At 37.0% G+C, this 27,663-nt stretch overlaps 1 protein-coding gene across 1 annotated transcript in view; it reads right to left on the bottom strand.

Annotated features, from left to right (window-relative positions):
• The window catches only part of LOC133238290 (phospholipid-transporting ATPase ABCA3-like), a 198,709-nt gene that overhangs the window by 122,081 nt on the left and 48,965 nt on the right, over positions 1-27,663 (bottom strand). The window contains exons 6-10 of the mRNA XM_061401221.1: positions 23,393-23,522; positions 18,051-18,205; positions 17,648-17,803; positions 17,026-17,236; positions 14,573-14,723 (exon numbers count right to left, since the gene is read on the bottom strand). Of these exons, the coding sequence (XP_061257205.1) occupies positions 14,573-14,723; positions 17,026-17,236; positions 17,648-17,803; positions 18,051-18,205; positions 23,393-23,522 (803 nt within the window). The remainder of the gene's footprint in view (positions 1-14,572; positions 14,724-17,025; positions 17,237-17,647; positions 17,804-18,050; positions 18,206-23,392; positions 23,523-27,663) is intronic.

Raw genomic sequence — 27,663 nt, 5'->3', positions numbered from 1 at the left:
AAAAACAACTGGAAAAGAAGGATTTAAATGGCCGTAAGTACATACCTATCAATAATTAATTTAAAGTCAATGGACTAGAAGATGGCGGAGGAGTAGGATGGGGAGAACACTTTCTCCCCCACAAATTCATCAAAAGAACATTTAAACTCTGAGTAAATTCCACAAAACAACTTCTGAATGCCGGCAGAGGACATCAGGCACCCAGAAAAGCAATCCATGTTTTCGAAAGGAGGTAGGAAAAATATATATAAGACAAAAAAAGAGACAAAAGAGGGAGGGACGGAGCTCTGTCCCAGGAAGGGAGTCTTAAAAAGAGAGAAGTTTCCAAACACCAGGAAACCTTCTCACTGCCGAATCTGTGCCGAGCTTTGGAAGCACAGAGGGCAACATAACAGGGAGGAAAAATAAATAAACAATTAAAACCCGCAGATTACGAGCCCTATGGTAACTCCCCCAGCGGAGAAGCAGCGCAGACGCTTGCATCCGCCATTAGCAAGCGGGGGCTGGGCAGGGAGGCGTGGCGCGGGCTGCATTGCAAGGATCTGGCCTGAATACCTAGAGCGCTATCTGAGCGAAATAATTTGGGCTAGCAAACCAGACTGTGGGATATCTACCACGCGAAAAGCCAGCCCTAACCTAAGACATCGCCAGGCCTGCACATGAAACAAAGGACTGAACAGAGATAGCCGGCTACAGACCTTCCCCCTCTGGTGACATGCAGCCAGAGCCAAAAGGGGGCAATCGCAGCCCCAGAGAGACATTATCTACAAAACTGTAAGCAGGCTTCTTTGCTAACTAAAACTTCCTGGGGGTCTGGACAGTCAACATCCGCCTCAGAAGGTGTGCTAGTTGTACACCTAGATAACCGAGCGGCGGGGAGGCGATAAGTCGCAGCAATCGTGCTCGCCAAACACCTCATCACCTGAGCTGCTCGGACCTGGGAAGGGCACAAAACGCAGGCCCAATCGAGTCTGTGCCTCTGAGGACTACCCGAGTGCCTGAACCTGAGCGGCTTGGACCTGGGACGTGCAGGCAGCCCAGGGCCAGCCACGGATGGTTCCCGGCGGAGCAGCCTAGAGCCTGAGCAGTGTGGGCAGGGAGGCTACACGTGCCGTGAGCAGGGGCAGACCCAGTGTGGCTGAGGCACTGGGAGCACACACCAGTGTTATTTGTTTGCAGTGTCCCTCCCTCCCCACAGCGCGACTGAACAAGTGAGCCTAAAAACAAAATGTGTCCACCACCGCCCCCTTTGTATCAGGGTGGAAAAAAGACACTGAAGAGACCAGCAAACAGAAGAAGCTATAACAGAGGGAACGGCCTTGGAAGCTACAGGCAAGATTAAAACCCTGTGGTTAGAACTGAATACATAGGAAGGGGCCTATAGATCTTGAGAAATATAAGTCGGACCAAGGAACTAGCCAAAAATGAACTGACCCCACAATACCCAAAACAAAACCAGAGAAAGTCGTAGATATATTTTTACTATTTTTACGATCATTCTTTCTTTCTTTTTTTAAATTTTTAAAAAAAATTTTAAGTCCTCTGTTATTCCTTTAATTTTCACTTTTATAACCTACTATTATTCTGCAAAAAAAAAAGACCCTATTTTTTTTTAAAAAGCAAACTTCATATATATATTTTTTATAATTTTTGTGACCTTGTTTTTTTTCTTCTTTTCTTTAACATTGTATTTTTGAAATTCCAAACTCTACTCTAGATTTTTAATTTTAGCTTTTTGGTATTTGTTATCAATTTTGTACCTATATATATATATATATATATATATATATATATATATTTATAATTTCTGTGACTTTTTTTTTCTTTTTCTCTCTCTTTCTTTCTTTTCTTCTTTTATATAACATTGTATATCTGAACTTCCAAACTCTACTCTAGATTTTTAATTTATGCTTTTTGATATTTGTTATCAATTTTGTACCTATATTTTCTATATAATTTTTGCAACTTGGTTTGTTTTTGTTTGTTTTTTCTCTCTTTCTTTTTCTTCTTCTTCATTTTTTTTAACATTGTATTTTTGAAATTCCAGACTCTACTCTAGATTTTTAACTTTTGCTTTTTGGTATTTGTTATCAATTTTGTACCTGTATTTTCTTTATAATTTTTGTGACTTTGCTTGTTTGTTTTTTTTTCTCTATTTCTTTTCCTTCGTCTTTTCTTTAACATTGTATTTTTGAAATTCCAAACTCTACTCTAGATTTTTAATTTTTGCTTTTATGTATTTGTTACCAATTTTGTACCTTTAAGAACCCAATCTTCAGTACCCATTTTTCACTAGAGAGCGAGATTACTGGCTTGACTGCTCTCTTACTCTTTGGACTCTCCTTTTTCTCCACCAGGTCACCTGTGTCTCCTCCCTAACCCCTCTCTACTCTATGCAACTCTGTGAATTTCTGTGTGTTCCAGATGGTGGAGAACACTTAGGGAACTGATTACTGGCTGGATCTGTCTCCCTCCTTTTCATTCCCCCTTTTATCCTCCTGGCCACCTCTGTCTCCTTCCTCCTTCTTCTCTTCTCTGTATAATTCCGTGAACATCTCTGAGTGGTCCAACTGAGGAGTGCACATAAGGAAGTGATTACTGGCTAGCCCGCTCCCTCCTCTATTGATTCCATCTCATCTCATTCGGGTCACCTCTAACTCCCTCCTCCCTCTTCTCTTCTCCATGTAACGCTGTGAACCTCTCTGGGTGGCCCTCACGGTGGAGAAACTTTTCATCTTTAACCTAGATGTTTTATCAATGGTGCTGTATAGAAGGAGAAGTTTTGAAACTACTGTAAAAATAAGACTGATAACTGGAAGCAGGAGGCTTAAGTCCAAACCCTAACTCCAGGGAACTCCTGACTTCAGGGAACATTAATTGACAGGAGCTCATCAAACACCTCCATACCTACACTAAAACCAAGCACCACACAAGGGCCAACAAGTTCCAGGGCAACACATACCAAGCAAATTCTCCAGCAACACAGGAACACAGCCCTGAGCTCCAAGATACAGGCTGCCCAAAGTCACCTCAAAACCATAGACATCTCATAACTCATTACTGGACACTTCATTGCACTCCAGAGAGAAGAAATATAGCTCCACCCACCAAAACACCGACACAAGCTTCCCTAACCAAGAAACCTTGACAAGCCACCTGTACAAACCCACACAGAGCGAGGAAATGCCACAATAAAAAGAACTCCACAAACTGCCAGAATACAGAAAGGACACCCCAAACTCAGCAATTTAAACAAGATGAAGAGACAGAGATCAAAAGCTTTACAGACAAGCAAAAGCTGAGAGAATTCAGCACCACCAAACCAGCTCTCTAACAAATACTAAAGGATATTCTCTAGACAGGAAACACAAAAACAGTGTATAAATTCGAACCCAAAACAGTAAAGTAAATGGCAATGGGATCATACTTATCAATAATTACCTTAAACGTAATGGGTTGAATGCCCCAACCAAAAGACAAAGACTGGCTGAATGGATACAAAAACAAGACCTCTACATATGCTGTCTACAAGAGACCCACCTCAAAACAGGGGACACATACAGACTGAAAGTGAAGGGCTGGAAAAAGATTTTCCATGCAAATATGGACCAAAAGAAAGCAGGAGTAGCAATAGTCATATCAGACAAAATAGACTTTAAAACAAAGGCTGTGAAAAGAGACAAAGACGGTCACTACATAATGATCAAAGGATCAATCCAAGAAGAAGATATAACAATTATAAATATATATGCACCCAACACGGGAGCACTGCAATACGTAAGGCAAATGCTAACAAGTATGAAAGGAGAAATTAACAATAACACAATAATAGTGGGAGACTTTAATACCCAACTCACACCTATGGATAGATCAACTAAACAGAAAATTAACAAAGAAACACAAACTTTAAATGATACAATAGACCAGTTAGACCTAATTGATATCTATAGGACATTTCATCCCAAAACAATGAATTTCACCTTTTATCTCAAGCGCACATGGAACCTTCTCCAGGATAGATCACATTCTGGGTCATAAATCTAGCCTTGGTAAATTCAAAAAAATAGAAATCATTCCAAGCATCTTTTCTGACCCCAATGCAGTAAGATTAGATCTCGATAACAGGAGAAAAACTATTAGAAATTCCAACATATGGAGGCTGAACAACACGCTGCTGAATAACCAACAAATCACAGAAGAACCTCCCAGAATATTGGAAATAAAAGCAAAAATAAACAAATGGGACCTAATTAACCTTAAAAGCTTCTGCACATCAAAGGAAACTATTAGCAAGGTGAAAAGACAGCCTTCAGAATGGGAGAAAATAATAGCAAATGAAGCAACCGACAAACAACTAATCTCAAAAATATACAAGCAACTCCTACAGCTCAACTCCATAAAAATAAACGACCCAATCAAAAAATGGGCCAAAGAACTAAATAGACATTTCTCCAAAAAAGACATACAGATGGCTAACAAACACATGAAAAGATGCTCAACATCACTCATTATCAGAGAAATGCAAATCAAAACCACTATGAGGTACCATTTCACACCAGTCAGAATGGCTGCGATCAAAAGTCTACAAATAATAAATGCTGGAGAGGGTGTGGAGAAAAGGGAACCCTCTTACACTGTTGGTGGGAATGCAAACTAGTACAGCCACTATGGAGAACAGTGTGGAGATTCCTTAAAAAACTGGAAATAGAACTGCCTTATGACCCAGCAATCCCACTGCTGGGCATACACACTGAGGAAACCAGAAGGGAAAGAGACACGTGTACTCCAATGTTCATCGCAGCACTGTTTATAATAGCCAAGACGTGGAAGCAACCTAGATGTCCATCAGCAGATGAATGGATAAGAAAGCTGTGGTACATATACACAATGGAGTATTACTCAGCCATTAAAAAGAATACATTTGAATCAGTTCTAATGAGGTGGATGAAACTGGAGCCTATTATACAGAGTGAAGTAAGCCAGAAGGAAAACATAAATACAGTATACTAACACATATATATGGAATTTAGAAAGATGGTAACAATAACCCGGTGTACGAGACAGCAAAGAGACACTGATGTATAGAACAGTCTTATGGACTCTGTGGGAGAGGGAGAGGGTGGGAAGATGTGGGAGAATGGCAATGAAACATGTAAAATATCATGTAGGAAACGAGTTGCCAGTCCAGGTTCGATGCATGATGCTGGATGCTTGGGGCTGGTGCATGGGGATGGGGAACACATGTATACCTGTGGCGGATTCATTTTGATATTTGGCAAAACTAATACAATTATGTAAAGTTTAAAAATAAAATAAAATTGCAGAGAAACGAATGAAAATGAAAACACAACAACCCAAAACCTGTGGGACACTGTAAAAGCAGTCCTCAGGGGAAAGTTCATAGCAGTACAGGCATACCTCAAGAAACAAGAAAAAAGTCAAATAAATAACCTAACTCTACACCTAAAGCAACTAGAAAAGGAAGAAATGAAGAACCCCAGGGTTAGTAGAAGGAAAGAAATCTTAAAAATTAGGGCAGAAACAAATGCAAAAGAAACAAAAGAGACCATAGCAAAAATCAACAAAGCCAAAAGCTGGTTCTTTGAAAGGATAAATAAAATTGACAAACCATTAGCAAGACTCATCAAGAAACAAAGGGAGAAAAATCAAATCAATAAAATTAGAACTGAAAATGGAGAGATCACAACAGACAACACAGAAATACAAAGGATGATAAGAGACTACTATCAGCAATTGTATGTCAATAAAATGGACAACGTGGAAGAAATGGACAAATTCTTAGAAAAGTACAACTTTCCAAAACTGAATGAGAAAGAAATAGAAAATCTTAACAGACCCATCACAAGCACGGAAATTGAAACTGTAATCAAAAATCTTCCAGCAAACAAAAGCCCAGGTCCAGACGGCTTCACAGCTGAATTCTACCAAAAATTTAGAGAAGAGCTAACACCTATCCTACTCAAACTCTTCCAGAAAATTGCAGAGGAAGGTAAACTTCCAAACTCATTCTATGAGGCCACCATCACCCTAATACCAAAACCTGACAAAGATCCCACAAAAAAAGAAAACTACAGGCCAATATCACTGATGAACATAGATGCAAAAATCCTTAATAAAATTCTAGCAATCAGAATCCAACAACACATTAAAAAGATCATACACCATAACCAAGTGGGCTTTATCCCAGAGATGCAAGGATTCTTCAATATCCACAAATCAATCAATGAAATACACCACATTAACAAATTGAAAAATAAAAACCATATGATTATCTCAATAGATGCAGAGAAAGCCTTTGACAAAATTCAACATCCATTTATGATAAAAGCTCTCCAGAAAGCAGGAATAGAAGGAACATACCTCAACATAATAAAAGCTATATATGACAAACCCACAGCAAATATTATCCTCAATGGTGAAAAATTGAAAGCATTTCCTCTAAAGTCAGGAACAAGACAAGGGTGCCCACTTTCACCATTACTATTCAACATAGTTTTGGAAGTTTTGGCCACAGCAATCAGAGCAGAAAAAGAAATAAAAGGAATCCAAATTGGAAAAGAAGAAGTAAAACTCTCACTGTTTGCAGATGACATGATCCTCTACATAGAAAACCCTAAAGACTCCACCAGAAAATTACTAGAACTAATCAATGAATATAGTAAAGTTGCAGGATATAAAATCAACACACAGAAATCCCTTGCATTCCTATACACTAATAATGAGAAAACAGAAAGAGAAGTTAAGGAAACAATTCCATTCACCATTGCAATGAAAAGAATAAAATACTTAGGAATATAGCTACCTAAAGAAACTAAAGACCTATATACAGAAAACTATAAAACACTGGTGAAAGAGATCAAAGAGGACACTAATAGATGGAGAAATATACCATGTTCATGGATTGGAAGAATCAATATAGTGAAAATGAGCATACTACCCAAAGCAATTTATAGATTCAATGCAATCCCTATCAAGCTACCAACAGTATTCTTCACAGAGCTAGAACAAATAATTTCACAATTTGTATGGAAATACAAAAAACCTCGAATAGCCAAAGCAATCTTGAGAAAGAAGAATGGAACTGGAGGAATCAACCTGCCTGACTTCAGGCTCTACTACAAAGCCACGGTCATCAAGACAGTTTGGTACTGGCACAAAGACAGAAATATAGATCAATGGAACAAAATAGAAAGCCCAGAGATAAATCCACGCACATATGGATACCTTATCTTTGACAAAGGAGGTGAGAATATACAATGGATTAAAGACAATCTCTTTAACAAGTGGTGCTGGGAAAACTGGTCAACCACTTGTAAAAGAATGAAACTAGACCACTTTCTAACACCATACACAAAAATAAACTCAAAATGGATTAAAGATCTCAACGTAAGACCAGAAACTATAAAACTCCTAGAGGAGAACATAGGCAAAACACTCTCCGACATACATCACAGCAGGATCCTCTATGACCCACCTCCCAGAATGTTGGAAATAAAAGCAAAAATAAACAAATGGGACCTAATTAAAATTAAAAGCTTCTGCATAACAAAGGAAACTCTAAGCAAGGTGAAAAGACAGCCTTCAGAATGGGAGAAAATAATAGCAAATGAAGCAACTGACAAAGAACTAATTTCAAAAATATACAAGCAACTCCTACAGCTCAATTCAAGAAAAATAAATGACCCAATCAAAAAATGGGCCAAAGAACTAGACATTTCTCCAAAGAAGACATACAGATGGCTAGCAAACACATGAAAAGATGCTCAGCATCACTCATTATCAGAGAAATGCAAATCAAAACCACTATGAGGTACCATTTCACGCCAGTCAGAATGGCTGCAATCCAAAAGTCTACAAGTAATAAATGCTGGAGAGGGTGTGGAGAAAAGGGAACCCTCTTACACTGTTGGTAGGAATGCAAACTAGTACAGCCACTATGGAGAACAGTGTGGAGATTCCTTAAAAAATTGGAAATAGAACTGCCTTATGATCCAGCAATCCCACTGCTTGGCATACACACTGAGGAAACCAGAATTGAAAGAGACACGTGTACCCCAATGTTCATCACAGCACTGTCTATAATAGCCAGGACATGGAAACAACCTAGATGTCCATCAGCAGATGAATGGATAAGAAAGCTGTGGTACATATACACAATGGAGTATTACTCAGCCATTAAAAAGAATACATTTGAATCAGTTCTAATGAGGTGGATGAAACTGGAGCCTATTATACAGAGTGAAGTAAGCCAGAAAGAAAAACACCAATACAGTATACTAACGCATATATATGGAATTTAGAAAGATGGTAACAATAACCCTGTGTACGAGACAGCAAAAGAAACACTGATGTATAGAACAGTCTTTTGGACTCTGTGGGAGAGGGAGAAGGTGAGATGATTTGGGGAATGGCATTGAAATATATATAATATCATATATGAAACGAGTCGCCATTCCAGGTTCGATGCACGATACTGGATGCTTGGCGCTGGTGCACTGGGATGACCCAGAGGGATGGTATGGGGAGGGAGGAGGGAGGAGGGTTCAGGATGGGGAACACATGTATGCCTGTGGTGGATTCATTTCGATATATGGCAGAACCAATACAATATTGTAAAGTTTTAAAATAAAATAAAATTAAAAAAATAAAAAAAAAAACAGAAAAAAAATTAAAGTCAATGGACTAAATCCTCTTATCAAATGATATAGTGTAATAGATGGGATAAAAACCAAGAACTTACAATATGCTGCCTAGAAGAGATTCACTTCAGGGCAAAAACACGCATGCTGAAAGTGAGGGGATAGAAAAAGATGTTCCAAGAAAATGGAAATTACAGGAAAGCAGGGATAGCAATACACATATCAAAAAAAAATAGACTTTAACACAAAGGACATGAAGAAAGATAAAAAAGAACATTATATAATGATGAAGGAGCCAATACAAGAAGACCACACACTCATCAACATACATGCATACAGGTGCACCTTAAATATTTAAAATAAGTATAATAAATCCTAACAGACATAAAGAGAGGTGGACAATAATACAATAATAGTAGGAGAGTTTAATACCTCATTGACATCAATGGACAGATAATCTAGACAGAAAAGTAACAAGGCAACAGAGGTCCTAAATGACAAAATAGATCCTTTGGAGTTGATATCTACAGGGCACTACACAATCCCCCCAAAATATAACAAAAGCCAGAATACAAATTCTTTTCAAGTGCAAATGAATGATCTAGGATAAACCACATACAACATCACAAAACAAGCTTCAACAAATTTAAAAGGATAGAAATTATTTCAAGCATTTTTGATGACCACAGTGCTGTGAAGCTAGAAATCAACCACAGAAAGTAAACAGGAGTAGAACAAACAGCTGGAGATCAAACATGCTACTAAGAAAACAAGAAGGTCAATGGTAAAATCAAAGAGGATATCAGAAAAAAAAACTCAAGGAAATGAAAATACAACTTTACAACATCTATGAGATGTAGCAAAAGCACTTCTAATGGGGAATTTTATAGTGATTAAGGCTCTTCTCAAGAAGAAACATTTCAAATAAACAATATTATCCACCACCTAATGGAATTAGAAAAAGAAGAACAAACAAAACCTAAAGTTGGCAGAAGGGAGGAAATAATAAAGATGAGAAAGGAAATAGAATAGAGATTAAAAATATAAAAAAATCAATAAATCCAAGAATTGCTTGTTTGAAAAGATAAACAAAATTGATAAACTTCTGGCAGATCTCACCAAGAAGAAAAGAGGGAGGACTGAAATAAACAAAATAAGAAATGAAAGAGGAGAAGTAAAAACTGATACCATAGAAATACAAAAACATTTTTAAGAGTATATTACAAATAGTTATTTGGCAACAAATTAGATGATCTAGAACAAAGGGACAAGTTTATAGAAATATGTTGTTCTTGTTGCATAGCTGCTAAGTCATATCCGACTCTTTTACAACCCTATGGACTGTAGCCCTTCAAGCTCCTCTGTCCATGGGATTTTCCAGACAAGAATACCAGTGGGATGCCATTTCCTTCTCCAGGGGACCTTCCCAATCTAGGGATCAAGCCTGCATCTCATGCATTGTCAGGTGGATTCTTTACCACTGAGCCACCTTGGAAGCCCTTGTAGCAATATACAGCCTGCCAAAACTGAGTCAAGAAGAAACAGAAAATTTGAGCAGACCAATCATTAGAAATGAAACTGAATATGTAATTTAAAAACAATGGTCCAGGACCAGATGCCTTCACTGCAGAATTCCACAAAACATAAAAAGAGCTTACACCATCCTGCTTTAATTATTCCAAAAAATTGAAGAGGAAGGAACACTGCAAAATTATTTCCATGAAGCCACTGTCACTCTATTACCCAAAAGAGACAAAGAGACTATACCTACACATTTGACAAGTACAAGTCAATATCTTTGATGAATATAAATGCAAATATCCTCTACAAAATATTGCAAACTGAATGTAACAGTACATAAAAAGAATCAAACATAATGATCAGTTGGACAATTCCAAGGTTCACAAGGATGGTTCAACATACACAAATCAATGTGATACACCACATTAACAAAAGGAAAGACAAAAATACATGGTCATCTCAGTAGACTCATAAAGAGCTTTTCATAAAATTCAACATCCATTCATGATAAGAACTTTCACCAAAGTGGATATAGAGGGAACATATCTCAACAAAGTAAAAGCCATTTATGACAAACCCACTGTCAACATAATATTCTATGGTAAAAAGCAGAAAACTTCTTCACTAAATTCAGGAAAAAGACAAGGATGCCCATTCTCACCATTCTGTTCAATATGTTATTAGAAGTAGTAGCTGCAGCAATCAAACAGGAAAAGAAAATGAAATACAACCCCATTGGAAGGGAGAAGTAAAATGGAACTATTGATAGATGACATGATACACTATAAAGAGAAACATAGATCTCCACATAAAATCTATTAGAACTAATAAAATAATTCAGCAAGGTAGCAGGATACAAGATGAATATACAGAAATCCTTTGATTTCATTATGCCAATATGTAAATATCAGAAAGAAGAGGAAAAAGCCAATCCATTTAAAAGTCTAACCCTAAAATCTAGGAAATAGCCTAATAAAGAATGTGAAAGATCTATACACTGAAAACTGTAAAACATTGATAAAGGAAATCCAAGAAGATTCCAAAAAATGGAAAACTATTACATGTTTTTGATTTGAAGAATTAATATTCTTAAAATGGCCATACTACCCAAAGGAATCTACAGATTAATGCAATCCCTATCAAAATGCTGATGATACTTTTCACAACCAGAATAATCTTAACATTTGTATGGAACCACAAAACATCCAAAATTGACAAAGAAATCCTGAGAAAATAAGAACAAAGCTGAAGGCATAACCCTTCTATACTTCAGACATAACTAAGCTACAGTAATCAAAACAGCATGGTATTGGCACAATAACAGACATTTAGATTAATGCAACAGAATAGAGTCAATTATGATAAAGGGAGCAAGAATATACAATGGAGAAAAGAGAGTTTCATCAACAAATGGTGCTGAGAATACTGGACAGCTACATGCAAATCAATAAAATCAGAACACTCCTTCACATCATATACAAAAATAAACTTGAAATGGTTTATACATAAATATAAGACATGACATCATAAAACTATAAGAAAAGAATGTGAAAATTTTTTTTCTGACATGAATCATAGCCATATATTCTTAGTCTGTCTCCAAAGAGAAAATAAATAGAAACAAAATGAGCAAATGGGAGCTAGTCAAACTTAAGGCAGACCATTCGGTATCACAGTAATCCAAGTCTATGCCCCAACCGTTTCAGCTGAAGAGGCTGAAGTTGAATGGCTCTATGAAGACCTAAAACACTCCAACACCACAGTTCAAAAGCATCAGTTCTTCGATGCTCAGTTTTCTTTATGGACCAACTCTCACAGCCTATGGCGGTGACTACTTTTCCATGATTGCTGGAAAAGACATAGCTTTAACTAGATGGACCTTTGTTGGCCATGAAATGTCTCTGCTTTTTAATATGCTGTCTAGGTTGATCATAGCTTTTATTTCAAGGAGGAAGCATCTTTTAATTTCATGGCTGCAATCACCATCTGCAGTGATTTCAGAGCCAAAAAGGTAAAGTCTGTCACTGTTTCCATTGTTTCCCCATCTATTTGCCATGAAGTGATGGGACCAGATGCCATGATCTTAGTTTTTTGAATGTTGACTTTTAAGCCAGCTTTTTCACTCTCCTCTTTCACTTTCATCAAGAGGCTCTTCACTTCCTCTTTGCTTTCTGCCATAAGGGTGGTGTCATCTGCATCCCTGAAGTTATTGATTTTTTTTTCCTGGCAATCTTGATTCCAGCTTGTGCTTCTTCCAGCCCAGCATTTCACGTAATGTACTCTGCATATAAGTTAAATAAGCAGAGTGACAATATACAGCCTTGATGTACTTTCCCAATTTGGAACCAGTCTCCTGTTCTACGTCAGGTTCTAATTGTTGCTTCTTGACCTGCATATAGATTTCTCAGGAGGCAGGTAAGTTGGTCTGGTATTCCCATCTCTTTAACATTGTTCCACAGTTTATTGTGATCCACACAGTCAAAGGCTTTGGTGCAGTTAATAAAGCAGAAGTAAAAAACAGGAATTCCCTTGCTTTTTCTAGTTCTTTGTATATGCTGTGTAACATTTTTTCAATTAAATGTGTTTTTTGCAAATATTTTCTTCCATTCTGTGTCTTGTCTTCTAATTCCCTTGATATTGCCAAACACAGAACAAAAATATAATTTCATTGAAGTCCAGCTTTTCAGTTATTCCTGTCATGAAAAGTGCTGTTGGTGCTGTAATTTAAATGTCATTGCCATACTTAAGGTCAGCTAGTTTTTGTCCTATGTTATCTTCTAGGAGATTTATAGTTTTTTGTTTGAATTTTAGGCTTATCACACATTTTAAGCATCTAGGTTATTTTCTTTGCATGTGGATGTCTGATTGTTCGTTCCATCACCATTTGTTGAAAAGTATCTTTTCTCCATTGCTTTTCCTTCCCTGTCAAAGACCAGGTGACGATATATATATATATATTTCTGGGTTCTCTGCTTTGTTCTGTTGTTCTATTTTTATATTCTTTTACTAATACTACACCATCTTGATTATAGTAGTTTTATAGTAAGTCTTAGAGTTGGTTTCTGTCAGTCTTCTAACTTTATTCTTTTCTTTCAATATTGTGTTGATTAATTTGAATAAACTTTTTATAAACTTTGGGATCAATTTGTTGATACCCACAAAATAACTTAACAGAGATTTTGACTAGAATTACACTGAACCTATAGATCAAGTTGGGAAGAACTGACTCCTTGACAGTATTGAGTCTTCCTATTCCTAAAAATGGATTATCTTCACATTTATTTAGCATCTTGATTTCATTCATTAGAATTTTGGAGTTTTACTCATATCAAACTTGTATGTATTTTATTAACTTTATACCTAAGTAATTTGCTTTGGGCAATACTAATGTAAATAGCATGTGCTTGTAATTTTAAACTATATTTACTAATTGTTGATATATAGAAAAGTTATTGACTTTTATATCAAATTTGTATCCTGCGACCTTGCTACAATCACTTACTAGTTCTAGAAGGATTTTTTGTTTGTTTGTTTGTTTTGGTAAATTCTTTTGGGCGGTATGCAAAAGATGATTGTATTATCTGCAAAGAGTTTTATTCCTTTCTTCCTAATGTATGTACATTTCTTTGTCTCGTGTTATTGCATTAGCTAGGACTTCCAGCATGATGTTGAAAGCAGTGGAGAGAAAGGACTTCCTTTCCTTGTTCCTGATCTTAACGGGAAAGCTTTGAGTTTCTCACCATTATGTATGATGTAGGCTGTTAGGATTTTGTTCATTAGAAAGTTGAAGAAGTTCCCCTCTATTCATCTTCTTTTGAGAATGCCAATTAGTTTGCTTCAAGATAATATCAAGCTGCTAACTACAACTTGAAAGAAGATGAAATTGGCATAGTCCCTGGAAGTTTATCATAAGTATTCTTATTTGCCTCTTCCCTTAATCAAGATAAACATCCCAAGTACAATTAATATTTTCTTTCTCCTTTTGATAACTAGCTTGCTTAACTGTTATGGTCAAATTGCCTGTTTCCTGTAGTTTCTAGGGCTTCTGAATGCAAGGTCTGCCACATAGGCCACTTTTTTCTTATAATCTCAGCAAATCAGTTGAACAAAGTTTGTGCAAATAGCTTATCATTTCTTGTCACTACTTAACACCAGACTGTAAGAAATAGAAATAAAGATACCAAGACAAACTAAATGCAAGCCAAATTATATGACTTCCCTCTGTGCAGACAGTGAAATCTTTAGGAAGTAATTTTTTTTTTTTTTTTTTAACCATTACTTGTCAAATGACAGCTGCACACAATCTATTTGTCAAGTCAGGGGAAACTTTAAAAAGTAATATTGATTTCTTATAACCCCAAACTATTACCTAATATTCTCTGGATCCATACCTGTCTGTGTACTCCTTGGGTAGGACAAACGATAATTCAGCTGCAACATTGTTCTCCAATCTGGCTTCTGGTATGTGATATTTAATCAGTTCGGAGATTTCTTGAACATCACAGTGACGATCCTTTACAATAATTAAGTGGTATCCCACACCTGAAAAAGTCCATTTAAAAGGTCAAAATTTTTTAAATGCAATCTGCCCCAATCAAACACATAAATATACTCTACCAACAGAAAGCACAGGCTCTTGCTTGTTTAAAATTTCATTTTTACAAGGCATCAATACTGTGTTTAAGAGCAAGTGATCTTTAATTTTTGAGATTTACTGGTTTCATATTTTTACTAAAATTTAAACCTGTTAATTTTTATGGGCTGAGAGTTGGGAGGAGAATGGATTCATGTATATGTATGCCTGCATCCCTTCGTTGTTCACTTGAAAATATCTTAACATTGTTAATCACTTATACTCCAATACAAAAGAAAAAGTTTAAACATTTTTCTATTGTTTTATATATTTAAAAATTTCCTTCCTTCTGTCATTCTTTCCATACTTAATGTTCAATGATCACATTTCAGGTACATGCCATTAAAGTGGAAACTTTTACTTCCCCATATTAATGAATGAAAACTTCAAAATTTCACCTCACTGTACTAGGAAGTCTTCCCTTCATTATGTGACAATGGGCTACACGGACTATTGTCACCAAGTGTCTCCGACCCTTTTAGGATCTTACATATACATCCATCCATCCACACACACATTTATGTATATGAAAGTGAAAGTGAAGTCGCTCAGTCGTGCCTGACTCTTTGCGACCCCATGGATAGTAGCCTGCACCAAGCTCCTCTGTCCATGGGATTTTCAAGGCAAGAGTACTGGAGTGGGTTGCCATTTCCTTCTCCAGAGAATCTTCTCAACCCAGGGATAGAACCCAGGTCTCTCACATTGTAGACAGACACTTTACTGTCTCGGCCACCGGAGTATAGACACACATAATTATTTTACCTGTCATATTCTTATTTTAGCATTCATTACTTTAGGCTATCTTTCTATTATATTCTTGAATGGGGCTTCTGAATTTCATATTTCAAAATTTGTCTTATACATGCATTCACACATCAAATGCAAACCACTCTTGCTGTTTTCAATGTCCTGTCCATCAAACTTAATTTCTCACTGATTCTCCCCCAGACTGTTGATGCCAGCTGACTTCTTCTTTGTCCCAGGGGAAAAAAGGTGCATTTTTATCCTCATACTTTTATTACTTACTTATATCATTTTCTAAAATAGAGGTGTTCTTTCCTTCATTGCCTTTTTAAGGTCAATAACTAAAAGCATTAATATACTTAGGTTAATTAATTTTGTTCCTACAACTAATCTGCTATAGGAATATTAACTTATATGCTCCCATCTGCAAGTGAAAAAACATTTAAAAGTATGAGTCCCTTTATTTCTGATATTAACCAAACATACTGCTTAAAACTCAACTCAATATCCTCTTTCAGATAGGGTAAAGGGAAAATGGTCACATCTTAGAGTGCAAAACAAGGGCTTTGTTGTTAGAAGAACCCAGGTCCAAAACTTTGCCACTTAACTGCATGATTGACTCAGACTTCAGAATAAGCAGCAGTTTTCTGCTCCATAAAAATGGTGAGGTTATGAAGAGGAGATGAGATAAATGTGTGTAAACATTAAATGTAACTCACTCAAAATAAATATGAGTTGAATGAATGAATTCAAACACCAAATTAATGATTAATGGAATAATGTCAGTCTTAACTATTCTCATTGATTTGTATGCTCCAATTCTGAAGCCCTGATACACTTACTGGTTTGAACCTTGTAATATCAGAACTCAGTTACATATGATATTATGGCTCATTTTTAATGTACTAGTCTTACTGACTAATCAGAGTATATTCTTATTAAAATCAAGATTGTTTTATTTCACTATTCATTCATATCCTATTCAATAAATTCCTATTGATCAACTACCACATTTCAAGATGATTTCATAAAAATAAACTAGAAAGTATTTAGCTAATTACACCAGAGGGGAGTGATGCTGATTTGGCAATGGAGAAAAAAGGGTCAGAGATACTGAGTCACTCACTTTCTCCCCTACAAGTTATCAGTCTATGAACCAAATACCTTGGAAGCATTACTTCATTCCAACAAAAACTAACTTCAGTGGAAGCCAGGTGAGAGAAAGAAACATGACTTTTTTGAGGTCAATAAAAGAATGAGTTTTCTAAGTTAGAATATACTCATTGTATCATAATGAAAAATAATAGGGATAGATAGATAAATTACAAATAGCCAATTTAAATAATTTAGATTTAATGCAATAGGACGCAAGAAGTTCTGTGTAGAGGAACAAAAATGATAATAAAATTATGTTAGAGAATGTTATTCAGGCATTAGCATCCAAACAGTGATCAAAGGGAGACAGACCATAAACTTTTTTCAGGAAAATTGTAGAGCCACAGCACTGCAGAGTACCCTTCGCCATGATAGCTATACGGTCACCCAGGACATCAGCTTCATCCATGTGGTGGGTTGTCAATAAGACGGTACGATTCTCTTTATGCTTCTGAAGGACATCCCAGGTGAATCTCCTTGAGACTGGGTCCATGCCAGATGTTGGCTCATCAAGTATCACCACCTACAGATCAGAAGAACAGTTCCATGATCATATTTAATTCATGTTATGCTCTTTATGTGATAACTTACTATTTTACATGGGGGACATATGCAAGCTAAAATACATAATCTAGACTATATTAAGAACTTTGAAAAATTAACAATAAATTAAAACCCGATAACCATATTATATAAACTGGATCAATGATGGAAATACCCTCTGATGGGTAGCCCACTCCAGTATTCTTGCCTGGAGAATCCCATGGACGGAGGAGCTTGGTGGGCTACAGTCCACGGGTCGCAAAGAGTTGGACATGACTGAGCGACTTCACTTTTACTTTCTAGAGAGTAAGATTCATATCAACTCATAGGTTTGTGTCAGCTCAGTTTTATACATTAGCTGGGGTAGGGACCCATGTTAGTGGTTCTTTACCTTGGAGCCTCCTATAAGTGCTATAATAATGGAGAGTTTACGCTTCATTCCTCCACTCAGTGACTTTGCAAGGGCATCATGCTTTTCTATCAGGCCAAAAGATATCAGCATTTTGTTAATTTCTTTAGATTGTATTTCTGGAGGTACTCCTTTTATCTAAAAGAGAAGCCAGAGTTTACATGGTGCTTCCAACTTTGTCCTTAGAAAAATTCTTTCATCAGGATTTTTCTTACAGAGTTATTTAGACATGAGCTTTTCCTTCTCTTTGCCCCCCTTTATAGTTAAGGAACAATGTCTCCAAAAAAATGAATTTCCACTACATAAAGATAAAGATGTTGGTTCTTTGTCACACTGCCTGAAGCATATGAAAAGAGTGGAAAAAAAGAATATATCTCTGGCTCACCACACAGTAGAAATAGAGATGTTCTGAGACTGTCAAGTGATGGAACAATATGTCATCCTGGGGGCACAAGCCCAAGCTTTTCCTGACTTGAACCATATCTTTCGAGATATCATATCCACTAATATACACCTTTCCACTGGTAGGACGATAGAGACCTAGAATTAAGCATAAGACATGACAGAAACTTAGTTTCAGTGAGAGAACCTGAGAATACACTGTTCATTAGCACCTCCTTAATAGTCTATTTGTAGACTATTTGAAAGAATTATGAGTACCTCTTACAAAGAAAGTGACCTGGCACCTTCTGGTAATGGGGAAAACTTTTAAAAAAATCTATGCATTCTGGTTTCTAATGAGTATAAAAATATTAATTGAGTAATAAAAAATACTTTGAAGAATTTTCTGTTTCAGGGTTCTATGCTACTGTCTGTTTGACAACATAGGCAAACCACAGTATAATCTTACCAGCTTGTGATTCACCCAACCTGGCATTTTGCATGATGTACTCTTCATAGAAGTTAAATAAGCAGGGTGGCAATATACAGACTTGTTATATTCCCTCCCCAACTTTGAACCAGTCATTTGTTCTATGTCCAGTTCTAACTGTTGCTTCTTGACCCACATACAGGATTCTCAGGAGAAAGATAGTGTGATCTGGTACTCACATCACTTTAAGAACTTTGCACAGTTTTTTGTGATCCACACAAAGTCTTTAGCGTAGTCACTGTAGCAGAAGTAGATGTTTTTCTTGAACCCCCTTACTTTCTCCATGATCCAATGGATATTGGCAATTTGATTTATGGTTCCTCTGCATCTTTGAAATAAGCTTGCATATGTCTAAGTTTTCAATTCATGTACTGCTGAAGTCTAGCTGGAAAGATTTTGAGCATAACTTTACTAGCCTATGAAATGAGCGCAACTGTACTGTAGTTCGAACATTCTCTGGCATTGTCTTTCTTTGCGATTAGAATGAAAATGACCTTTTCCAGTCCTGTGATCACTGCTGACTTTTCCAAATTTGCTGGCATATTGAAAGCAGCACTTTAACAGCATCATCTTCTAGGATTTTAAATAGCTCAGATGGAATTCCATCACTTCCATTGGTTTATTCATGGTAATGCTTCCTAAGGTCCACTTCACACTCCAGGATGTCTGGCTCTAGGTGATTAACCACACCACTATGGTTATCAGGATCATTAAGACCTTTCTTGTAGAGTTCCTCTGTGTATTCTTGCCAACTCTTCTTAACCTCTTCTGCTCTTGTTAGTTCCTCACTATTTATGTCCTTTATCATGCCTATCCTTGCATGAAATGTTCCCTTGATACCTCCAATTTTCTTCAAGAGATCTATAGTCTTTCCCATTCTATTGTTTTCCTCCACTTCTTTGCATTGTTCATTTCAGAAGGCCTTGTTATCTCTCCTTGCTATTCTCTGAATCTCTATTTAGTTGGGTAGGTCTTTCCCTTTTCTCTTTATCTTTGCTTCTCGTTTTCCTCAGCTATTTTTAAAGCTTATTCAGACAACCACTTTGCTTTCTTGCATTTCTTTTTGTTTGGAATGATTTTGGTCACTGCATCCTGTACAATATTAAAAATGTCCATCCATAGTTCTTCAGGCTCTTTGTCTACCAGATCTAATCCCTTGAATATACTTGCCACTCCACTGTGTAGTTGCACAATATTGTAAAAGTACCACATGCTACTAAGCTGGAAACTTTAAATTGAATAATTTTATGTTATATGAATTTTGCCTCAACTAAAAATTATCATTCAAAAAATTACAAGACATAACCCTTGGGCTTCGAGCTACTTTTAATTGAGGAAACAGGTGTCTCAACAACTGTGATACATGATACAATTAATTCATTCTGCAAGTATTTACTGAAAACTTACTGTGTAAGAAATTACTCTAATCCTTTGGGACATAGGTACCAAACAGAGGTAAGGGTGATTAATTCTGGTTGATGTGATCAGGAAGTAGCTTTTGAGCTGAATCTTTATGAATGAGTAGAAAATTTCAAAAGGGAAGTGGTGGTTTAGGTATTCCTGGTAAGGAAAAGGGAATGCACATATACACATTAAGAAGTGCATAATATATGTTCTGAGATATCGAATGCATTGGTTTCCAATGGCTGCTGTAGCAAATTACCACAGAGTTAGTGTTAAAACAAAAGAAATATATTCCGTTACAGTTCTGGAGACTGGAAGTCTGAAATCAGTATCACTGGGGTGAAACTGAGGTGTCAGCAGGGCCTCACCCTCAACAGAGACTCAGGGAAAAATCCATTTCTTGTCTTTTTCAGATTATGGTGGCTGCTAATATTTCTTATCCTGTGAAGCAACACTCCGGTTATCTGGGTCCAACATCACATTGCCTACTCTCTTCTTGTCTTCTATTCTTCTGCCTATCTAAAATCTCCCTCTGTCTTTTACTTATGAGGACACTAGAGATTTCATTTAGGATTCAGCCAGATAAACCAGGATTATCTCATTATTTATATATATATATATAGCCCGGGTGTCACACACCCCAACAAGCTTCTTGGCACAGAACTATCCAACCCCATGCAGGGATCCGTCTTACCAGGAAAAACCCTACTTGCCCATGACACTTGGGACCTTCAGGGTACCTGGATTGCTGATTCTTGATCTTCCTAAGAAATATTGTGGAGCAAATCCATTTTTATTTAGGATTTATTTCATCATTTATGATTTGGTTTTGTGGGTATCTTTTTTTTTTTTTTGGTAAGTAAACAAAAACTAATTAAACAAGGTCTGCTGAAGTTGTGAATTGAACCATGCTTGACTTTTCAGTGAGAAAGAGACAGACCACTTCACTGCCCTGCCTCCTCACAAGGGTCAGGGCCCTACCTTTTTCCTCCCAGGCAGAAAGTGGAAGCCACTTGGCTGGAGCAGCCCACCACACCAAGCAGACCCCAGGGATTTGTTGTTGTCTTTCTGGCCAGGTCTGTGCCCAATACATCAGCTTCTCCACACTACATGTTGGGCATAGACCTGGCCAGAACACATGGGAAGGAGACCGTTATCTTCGGGGACCACTGTCACAAAATGTAAAGCATGGAATATGTTCTAAGATGAAATATATAAAATTATTTAATAAGTGGCAGTTGATATTACACTGAAGACAACAATAACAATATTCACTAATAATTATGTGGCATTAATTAGGAAGTAATGATTAAGAGCTTTAACTAAGTTTCAGAAGTATTTCAAAGATAGAAGTTAACAAAGAATTGTTGTTTTCCATCATTTCTTTCCTCACAGATAAGGCTACTTACAGTTGACCTAAACTGGGAAATTCGTCCTTGCTCCAACCTTTCACTTGACACTCTGGTATCATTTTGGTCATTCCCATTCTCTCTCTCTCTGTTCTCTAGCCATATAATATTCCCTACTTTCTTACTTCCTGGCCCTGAATATCCTTAGAATAACGCATCTCCCCTTTCTTTCATGCTTCATTACACCTTGTACCAATCTCAAATTAGATTTTATTTCCCCTTTGCTCATAGACCTTGCCCGCAGTGTTAGATCAAGGTGACAGGACAAAACCCAACACTCAAGCTTTATTTTTTACTTCTTGAGATGTTATAAAATTCCTATTTACTCATCAAATCCTTGCTCAACTATAAGATCTTTGAAGGTGAGGACTTTCTGCTCAACACTGCATTCTTAGTTTTCACCCAAATATCAGGCATATTAATGTATACTAATGATATGAGTAAAGTTTTGCCTCATCTGTAATTTAGTGAATCACTTGAGTAATGAGAACATTTTCTGGGATAATAGTGAAGTCATCTATCTTTTTTTTTTTTCAATGGCATAGTGATTTTATTTGCAAAGTAGAAGTAGAGACACAGGCTTAGAGAACAAACATATGGATACCAAAGGGGAAGGGGCAATAGGATGAATTAGGAGATTGGGATTGACATATATACATTATTGGTACTACATATAAAATAGATAACTAATGAGAACTTTCTAGATAGCACAGGGAACACTACTCAATGCTCAACAGTGACCTAAATGGGAAGAAAATAAAAAAAAAAAAGAGGGGATATATGTATGTTGTTGTTATTGTTGTTCAGTCGCTCAGTCATTCCGACTATTTGCGACCCCATGGACTGCAGCATGCCAGGCTTTCTTGTCTTTCACTATCTCCTAGAGCTTGCTCAAACCCATTCCCATTGAATCAGTGATGCCATCCAACCATCTCATCCTCTGTTGCCTTCATCTCCTCTGCCTTCAGTCTTTCCCATTATCCGGGTCTTTTCTAATGAGTCAGCTCTTTGCATCAGGTGGCCAAAATACTGGTGTTTCTGCTTCAGCATCAGTCCCTCCAGAGAATACTCAGGGTTAATTTCCTTTAGGATTGACTGGTTTAATCTCCTTGCAGTCCAAGTGACTCTCAAGAGTATTCTCCAGCACCACAGTTCAAAAGCATCAATTCTTTGGTGCTCAACCTTCTTTATGGTCCAACTTTCATATCCTTACATGACTACTGGAAAAACCATAGATTTGACTATACTGACCTCTGTCAGCAAAGAGATGTCTCTGTTTTTTAATACTCATGTCTAGGTTTGTCATAGTTTTTCTTCCAAGGAGCAAGCATCTTCTAGGCAACAGGATTATTCAGAGGTATGCATATATCAAAATGCAGCAAATGAATACTTAAAATTTAAGCATTTTTTAATTAAAATTTTATTCCAAAAGAAAAATTCTAGTTAATGATATGCATTCTAAATTATTTATTAAGAAGCATCTTAATGTCTAAAATTAATTTTCAGATGCATAAAAATGGGATCAATAGATCTGTGACAAATATATAAAATGGTAAAATGGTAAAATCTAGGCAGTGGGTGTAAGGGTGGTCACTGAAAATCTTTCAACTTGGATGTAAGTAGAAATTTTCTTATTAAATATAAAAGTATATTCATAAGAATATATACTACACATTATACAATGAAACAATGTACATCAAACAAATTAGAATGGTTTCCTATGAAGGGACCAGGGGAACAGAAGAAAGTAATATAAAAGGAGATTTAAAAGAATAAATAAGTGAAAGTAGAAAGGCTCTCTAGTCTTTGCAATGACCAATGACGATGGTGCACTACAAAGTGAGAAGTGGGATGCACCTGAGAAACAAAAATAAACATTGACTTTTAAGCTTAATAATAAATGATTTACACTTTGTAAAGAGAGCAGATTAATAAACAGCCATACGTATCATTTAAATAACAATGTCAATGTCAAGAAGAGTACACAAAAGCTTCAAAGCTTAATCCACAGTATCTGTGTCAAAAGTAACCATGAATATTTACCTGTGAGGATAGATAAGGTAGTAGTCTTCCCTGCTCCATTATGACCAAGAAGGACAGTGATTTGCCCTTCATATAAATTCAAAGACAAGTCTTGAACTGCTAGTACTGTCATATTTTGCAATGTGAATTCCTGTGAAAAGAAAAAAAACCCACAAACCTTATATCTATTACTATTACTTATAAAGGGCATGCATTTATATCAATTATCTATAGAATAAGAAAATAAGAGACCATTAATCTCAAAAGGTAAAATCAAAGTATAAAAGAAAAAAAATCATGAACAATTATATCTAGAAGCAAAATGTGGATAGAAGTTCAAAGTAGGTCCATAAGACTTTTTCTGAACAATTTCATGGAGTCCCACTTTGATCCATTTACTGTCATGAAGCTGATATATTACAATCTGCTCCAGTCAATGTCTTTCTGCTAAATTCCTGAACTTACTGCAAAAAGTCGTTATATGTGGTTGTCCTATAAGCACTTCAAACTCTACTAATTAGTTCAGTCGCTCAGTTGTGTCAAACTCTTTGCAACCCCATGGACTACAGCACGCCAGGCTTCCCTGTCCATCACCAACTCCCAGAGCTTGCTCAAACTCATGTCCATCGAATCGGTGATGCCATCCAATCATCTCATCCTCTGTTGTCCCCTTCTCCTCCTGCTTTCAATCTTTCCCAGCATCAGCATCTTTTCAAGTGAGTCAGTTCTTTGCATCACATGACCAAAATATTGCAGCTTCAGCCTCAGCATCAGTCCTTCCAAAGAATATTCAGGACTGATTTCCTTTAGGATAGACTGGTTGGATCTCCTTGCAGTCCAAGGGACTCTCAAGAGTCTTCTTCAACACAATAGCTCAAAAGCATCAATTCTTTGGCACTCAGTTATCTTTATAGTCCAACTCTCACATCCATACACGACTACTGGAGAAACCACAGCTTTGACTAGATGGATCTTTGTATGCAAAGTAATGTCTCTGCTTCTTAATATGCTGTCTAGGTTGGTCATAGCTTTTCTTCCTAGAAGCAAGCTTCTTTCAATTTCATGGCTGCAGTCACTATCTGCAGTGATTTCAGAGCCCAAGAAAATAAAGTCTGCCACTGTTTTCATTGTTTCCCCATCTATTTGCCATGAAATGATGGGCCTGGACGCCATGATCTTAGTTTTTTTTTTTTTTTTTATTCTTCCAATTTTATTTTATTTTTAAACTTTACATAATTGTATTAGTTTTGCCAAACATCAAAATGAATCCTCCACAGGTATACATGTGTTCCCCATCCCGAACCCTCCTCCCTCCTCCTCCCCATACCATCCCTCTGGGCCGTCCCAGTGCACCAGCCCCAAGCATCCAGCATCATGCATCGAACCTGGACTGGCAACTCGTTTCCTACATGATATTTTACATGTTTCATTGCCATTCTCCCACATCTTCCCACCTCTCCCTCTCCCACAGAGTCCATAAGACTGTTCTATACATCAGTGTCTCTTTGCTGTCTCGTACACCGGGTTATTGTTACCATCTTTCTAAATTCCATATATATGCGTTAGTATACTGTATTTAAGTTTTTCCTTCTGGCTTACTTCACTCTGTATAATAGGCTCCAGTTTCATCCACCTCATTAGAACTGATTCAAATGTATTCTTTTTAATGGCTGAGTAATACTCCATTGTGTATATGTACCACAGCTTTCTTATCCATTCATCTGCTGATGGACATCTAGGTTGCTTCCACGTCTTGGCTATTATAAACAGTGCTGCGATGAACATTGGGGTACACGTGTCTCTTTCCCTTCTGGTTTCCTCAGTGTGTATGCCCAGCAGTGGGGTTGCTGGATCAAAGCAATTTATAGATTCAACGCAATCCCTATCAAGCTACCAACAGTATTCTTCACAGAGCTAGAACAAATAATTTCACAATTTGTATGGAAATACAAAAAACCTCGAATAGCCAAAGCGATCCTGAGAAAGAAGAATGGAACTGGAGGAATCAACTTACCTGACTTCAGGCTCTACTACAAAGCCACAGTTATCAAGACAGTATGGTACTGGCACAAAGACAGAAATATTGATCAATGGAATAAAATAGAAAGCCCAGAGATAAATCCACGCACATATGGACACCTTATCTTCGACAAAGGAGGCAAGAATATACAATGGATTAAAGACAATCTCTTTAACAAGTGGTGCTGGGAAATCTGGTCAACCACTTGTAAAAGAATGAAACTGGACCACTTTCTAACACCATACACAAAAATAAACTCAAAATGGATTAAAGATCTAAACGTAAGACCAGAAACTATAAAACTCCTAGAGGAGAACATAGGCAAACACTCTCCGACATACATCACAGCAGGATCTCTATGACCCACCTCCCAGAATATTGGAAATAAAAGCAAAAATAAACAAATGGGACCTAATTAACCTTAAAAGCTTCTGCACATCAAAGGAAACTATTAGCAAGGTGAAAAGACAGCCTTCAGAATGGGAGAAAATAATAGCAAATGAAGCAACCGACAAACAACTAATCTCAAAATATACAAGCAACTCCTACAGCTCAACTCCAGAAAATAAACGACCCAATCAAAAATGGGCCAAAGAACTAAATAGACATTTCTCCAAAAAAGACATACAGATGGCTAACAAACACATGAAAAGATGCTCAACATCACTCATTATCAGAGAAATGCAAATCAAAACCACTATGAGGTACCATTTCACACCAGTCAGAATGGCTGCGATCAAAAGTCTACAAATAATAAATGCTGGAGAGGGTGTGGAGAAAAGGGAACCCTCTTACACTGTTGGTGGGAATGCAAACTAGTACAGCCACTATGGAGAACAGTGTGGAGATTCCTTAAAAAACTGATCTTAGTTTTTTGAATGTTGAGTTTTAAGTCAACTTTTTCACTCTCCTCTTTCACCTTCATCAAGAGATTTTTAAATTCATCTTTGCTTTCTGCCATAAGGGTGGTGTCATCTGCATAACTGAGGTTATTGATACTTCTCCTGGAAATCTTGATTCCAGCTTGTGCTTCACCCAGCCCAGCATTTACCATGATGTACTCTGCATATAAGTTAAATAAGCAGGATAGCAACACACAGCCTTGATGTACTCCTTTCTCAATTTGGAACCAGTCTGTTGTTCCATGTCCAGTTCTAACTGTTGCTTCTTGACCTACATACAGATTTCTCAGGAGGCAGGTAAGGTGGTCTGGTATTTTCATCTCTTTAAGAACATTCCACAGTTTGTTGTGATCCACACAGTCAAAGGCTTTGGCATAGTCAATAAAGCAGATATTTTTCTGGAATGCTCTTGCTTTTCCTATGATACAACAGATGCTGGCAATTTGATCTCTGGTTCCTCTGCCTTTTTTAAATCCAGCTTGAACATCTGGAAGTTCTTGCTTCATATACTGTTGAAGCCTTGCTTGGAGAATTTTGAGCATTGCTTTGCTGGCATGTGAGATGAGTGCCGTTGTGTGGTAGTTTGAACATTCTTTGGCATTGCCTTTCTTTGGGATTGGGATTAAAACTGGCTTTTTCCAGTCCTGTGGCCACTGCTGAGTTTTCCAAATTTGCTGACATATTGAGTACAGCACTTTCACAGCATCATCTTTTAGGATTTGAAATATCTCGACTACAATTCCATCACCTCCAGTAGCTTTGTTTGTAGTGATGCTTCCTAAGGCCCACCTTAGGAAGGATTTTGCATTCCAGGATGTCTGTCTCTAGGTGCGTGATCACACCACTGTGGCTATCCAGGTTATTAAGATCCCTTTTGTATAGTTCTGTGCATTCTTGCCACCTGTTCTTAGTATCTTCTGCTTCTGTTAGATTCATACCATTTCTATCCTTAATTGTGCCCATCTTTTCGTGAAATGTTTCCTTGGTATCTCTAATGTTCTAAGAGATCTCTATTCTTTCCCATTCTATTGTTTTCCTCTATTTTTTTGCATTGATCACAAGGAAGGCTTTCTTATCTCTCCTTGCTATTCTTTGGAACTCTGCATTCACATGGGTATATCTTTCCTTTTCTCCTTTTCCTTCTTTTCTCAGCTATTTGTAAGGCCTCCTCAGACAACCATTTTGCCTTTTCTTATTTTTTTTTTCTTGGATATGGTCCTGATCACTGCCTCCTGTACAACCTTACGAACCTCCGTCCATAATTCTTTAGGCACTCTGTCTATCAGATGATATCCCTTGAATCTATTTGTCATTTCCACTGTGTAATTGTAAGGTATTTGATTTAGGTCATACCTGAATCATCTAGTGGT

The sequence above is a fragment of the Bos javanicus genome, chromosome 25 (genome assembly GCF_032452875.1).
Source record: "Bos javanicus breed banteng chromosome 25, ARS-OSU_banteng_1.0, whole genome shotgun sequence".
NCBI lineage: Eukaryota > Metazoa > Chordata > Mammalia > Artiodactyla > Bovidae > Bos > Bos javanicus.
The sequence above is the reverse complement of the archived record's forward strand: the minus strand, read 5'-3'. Positions and strand labels throughout refer to the sequence as shown.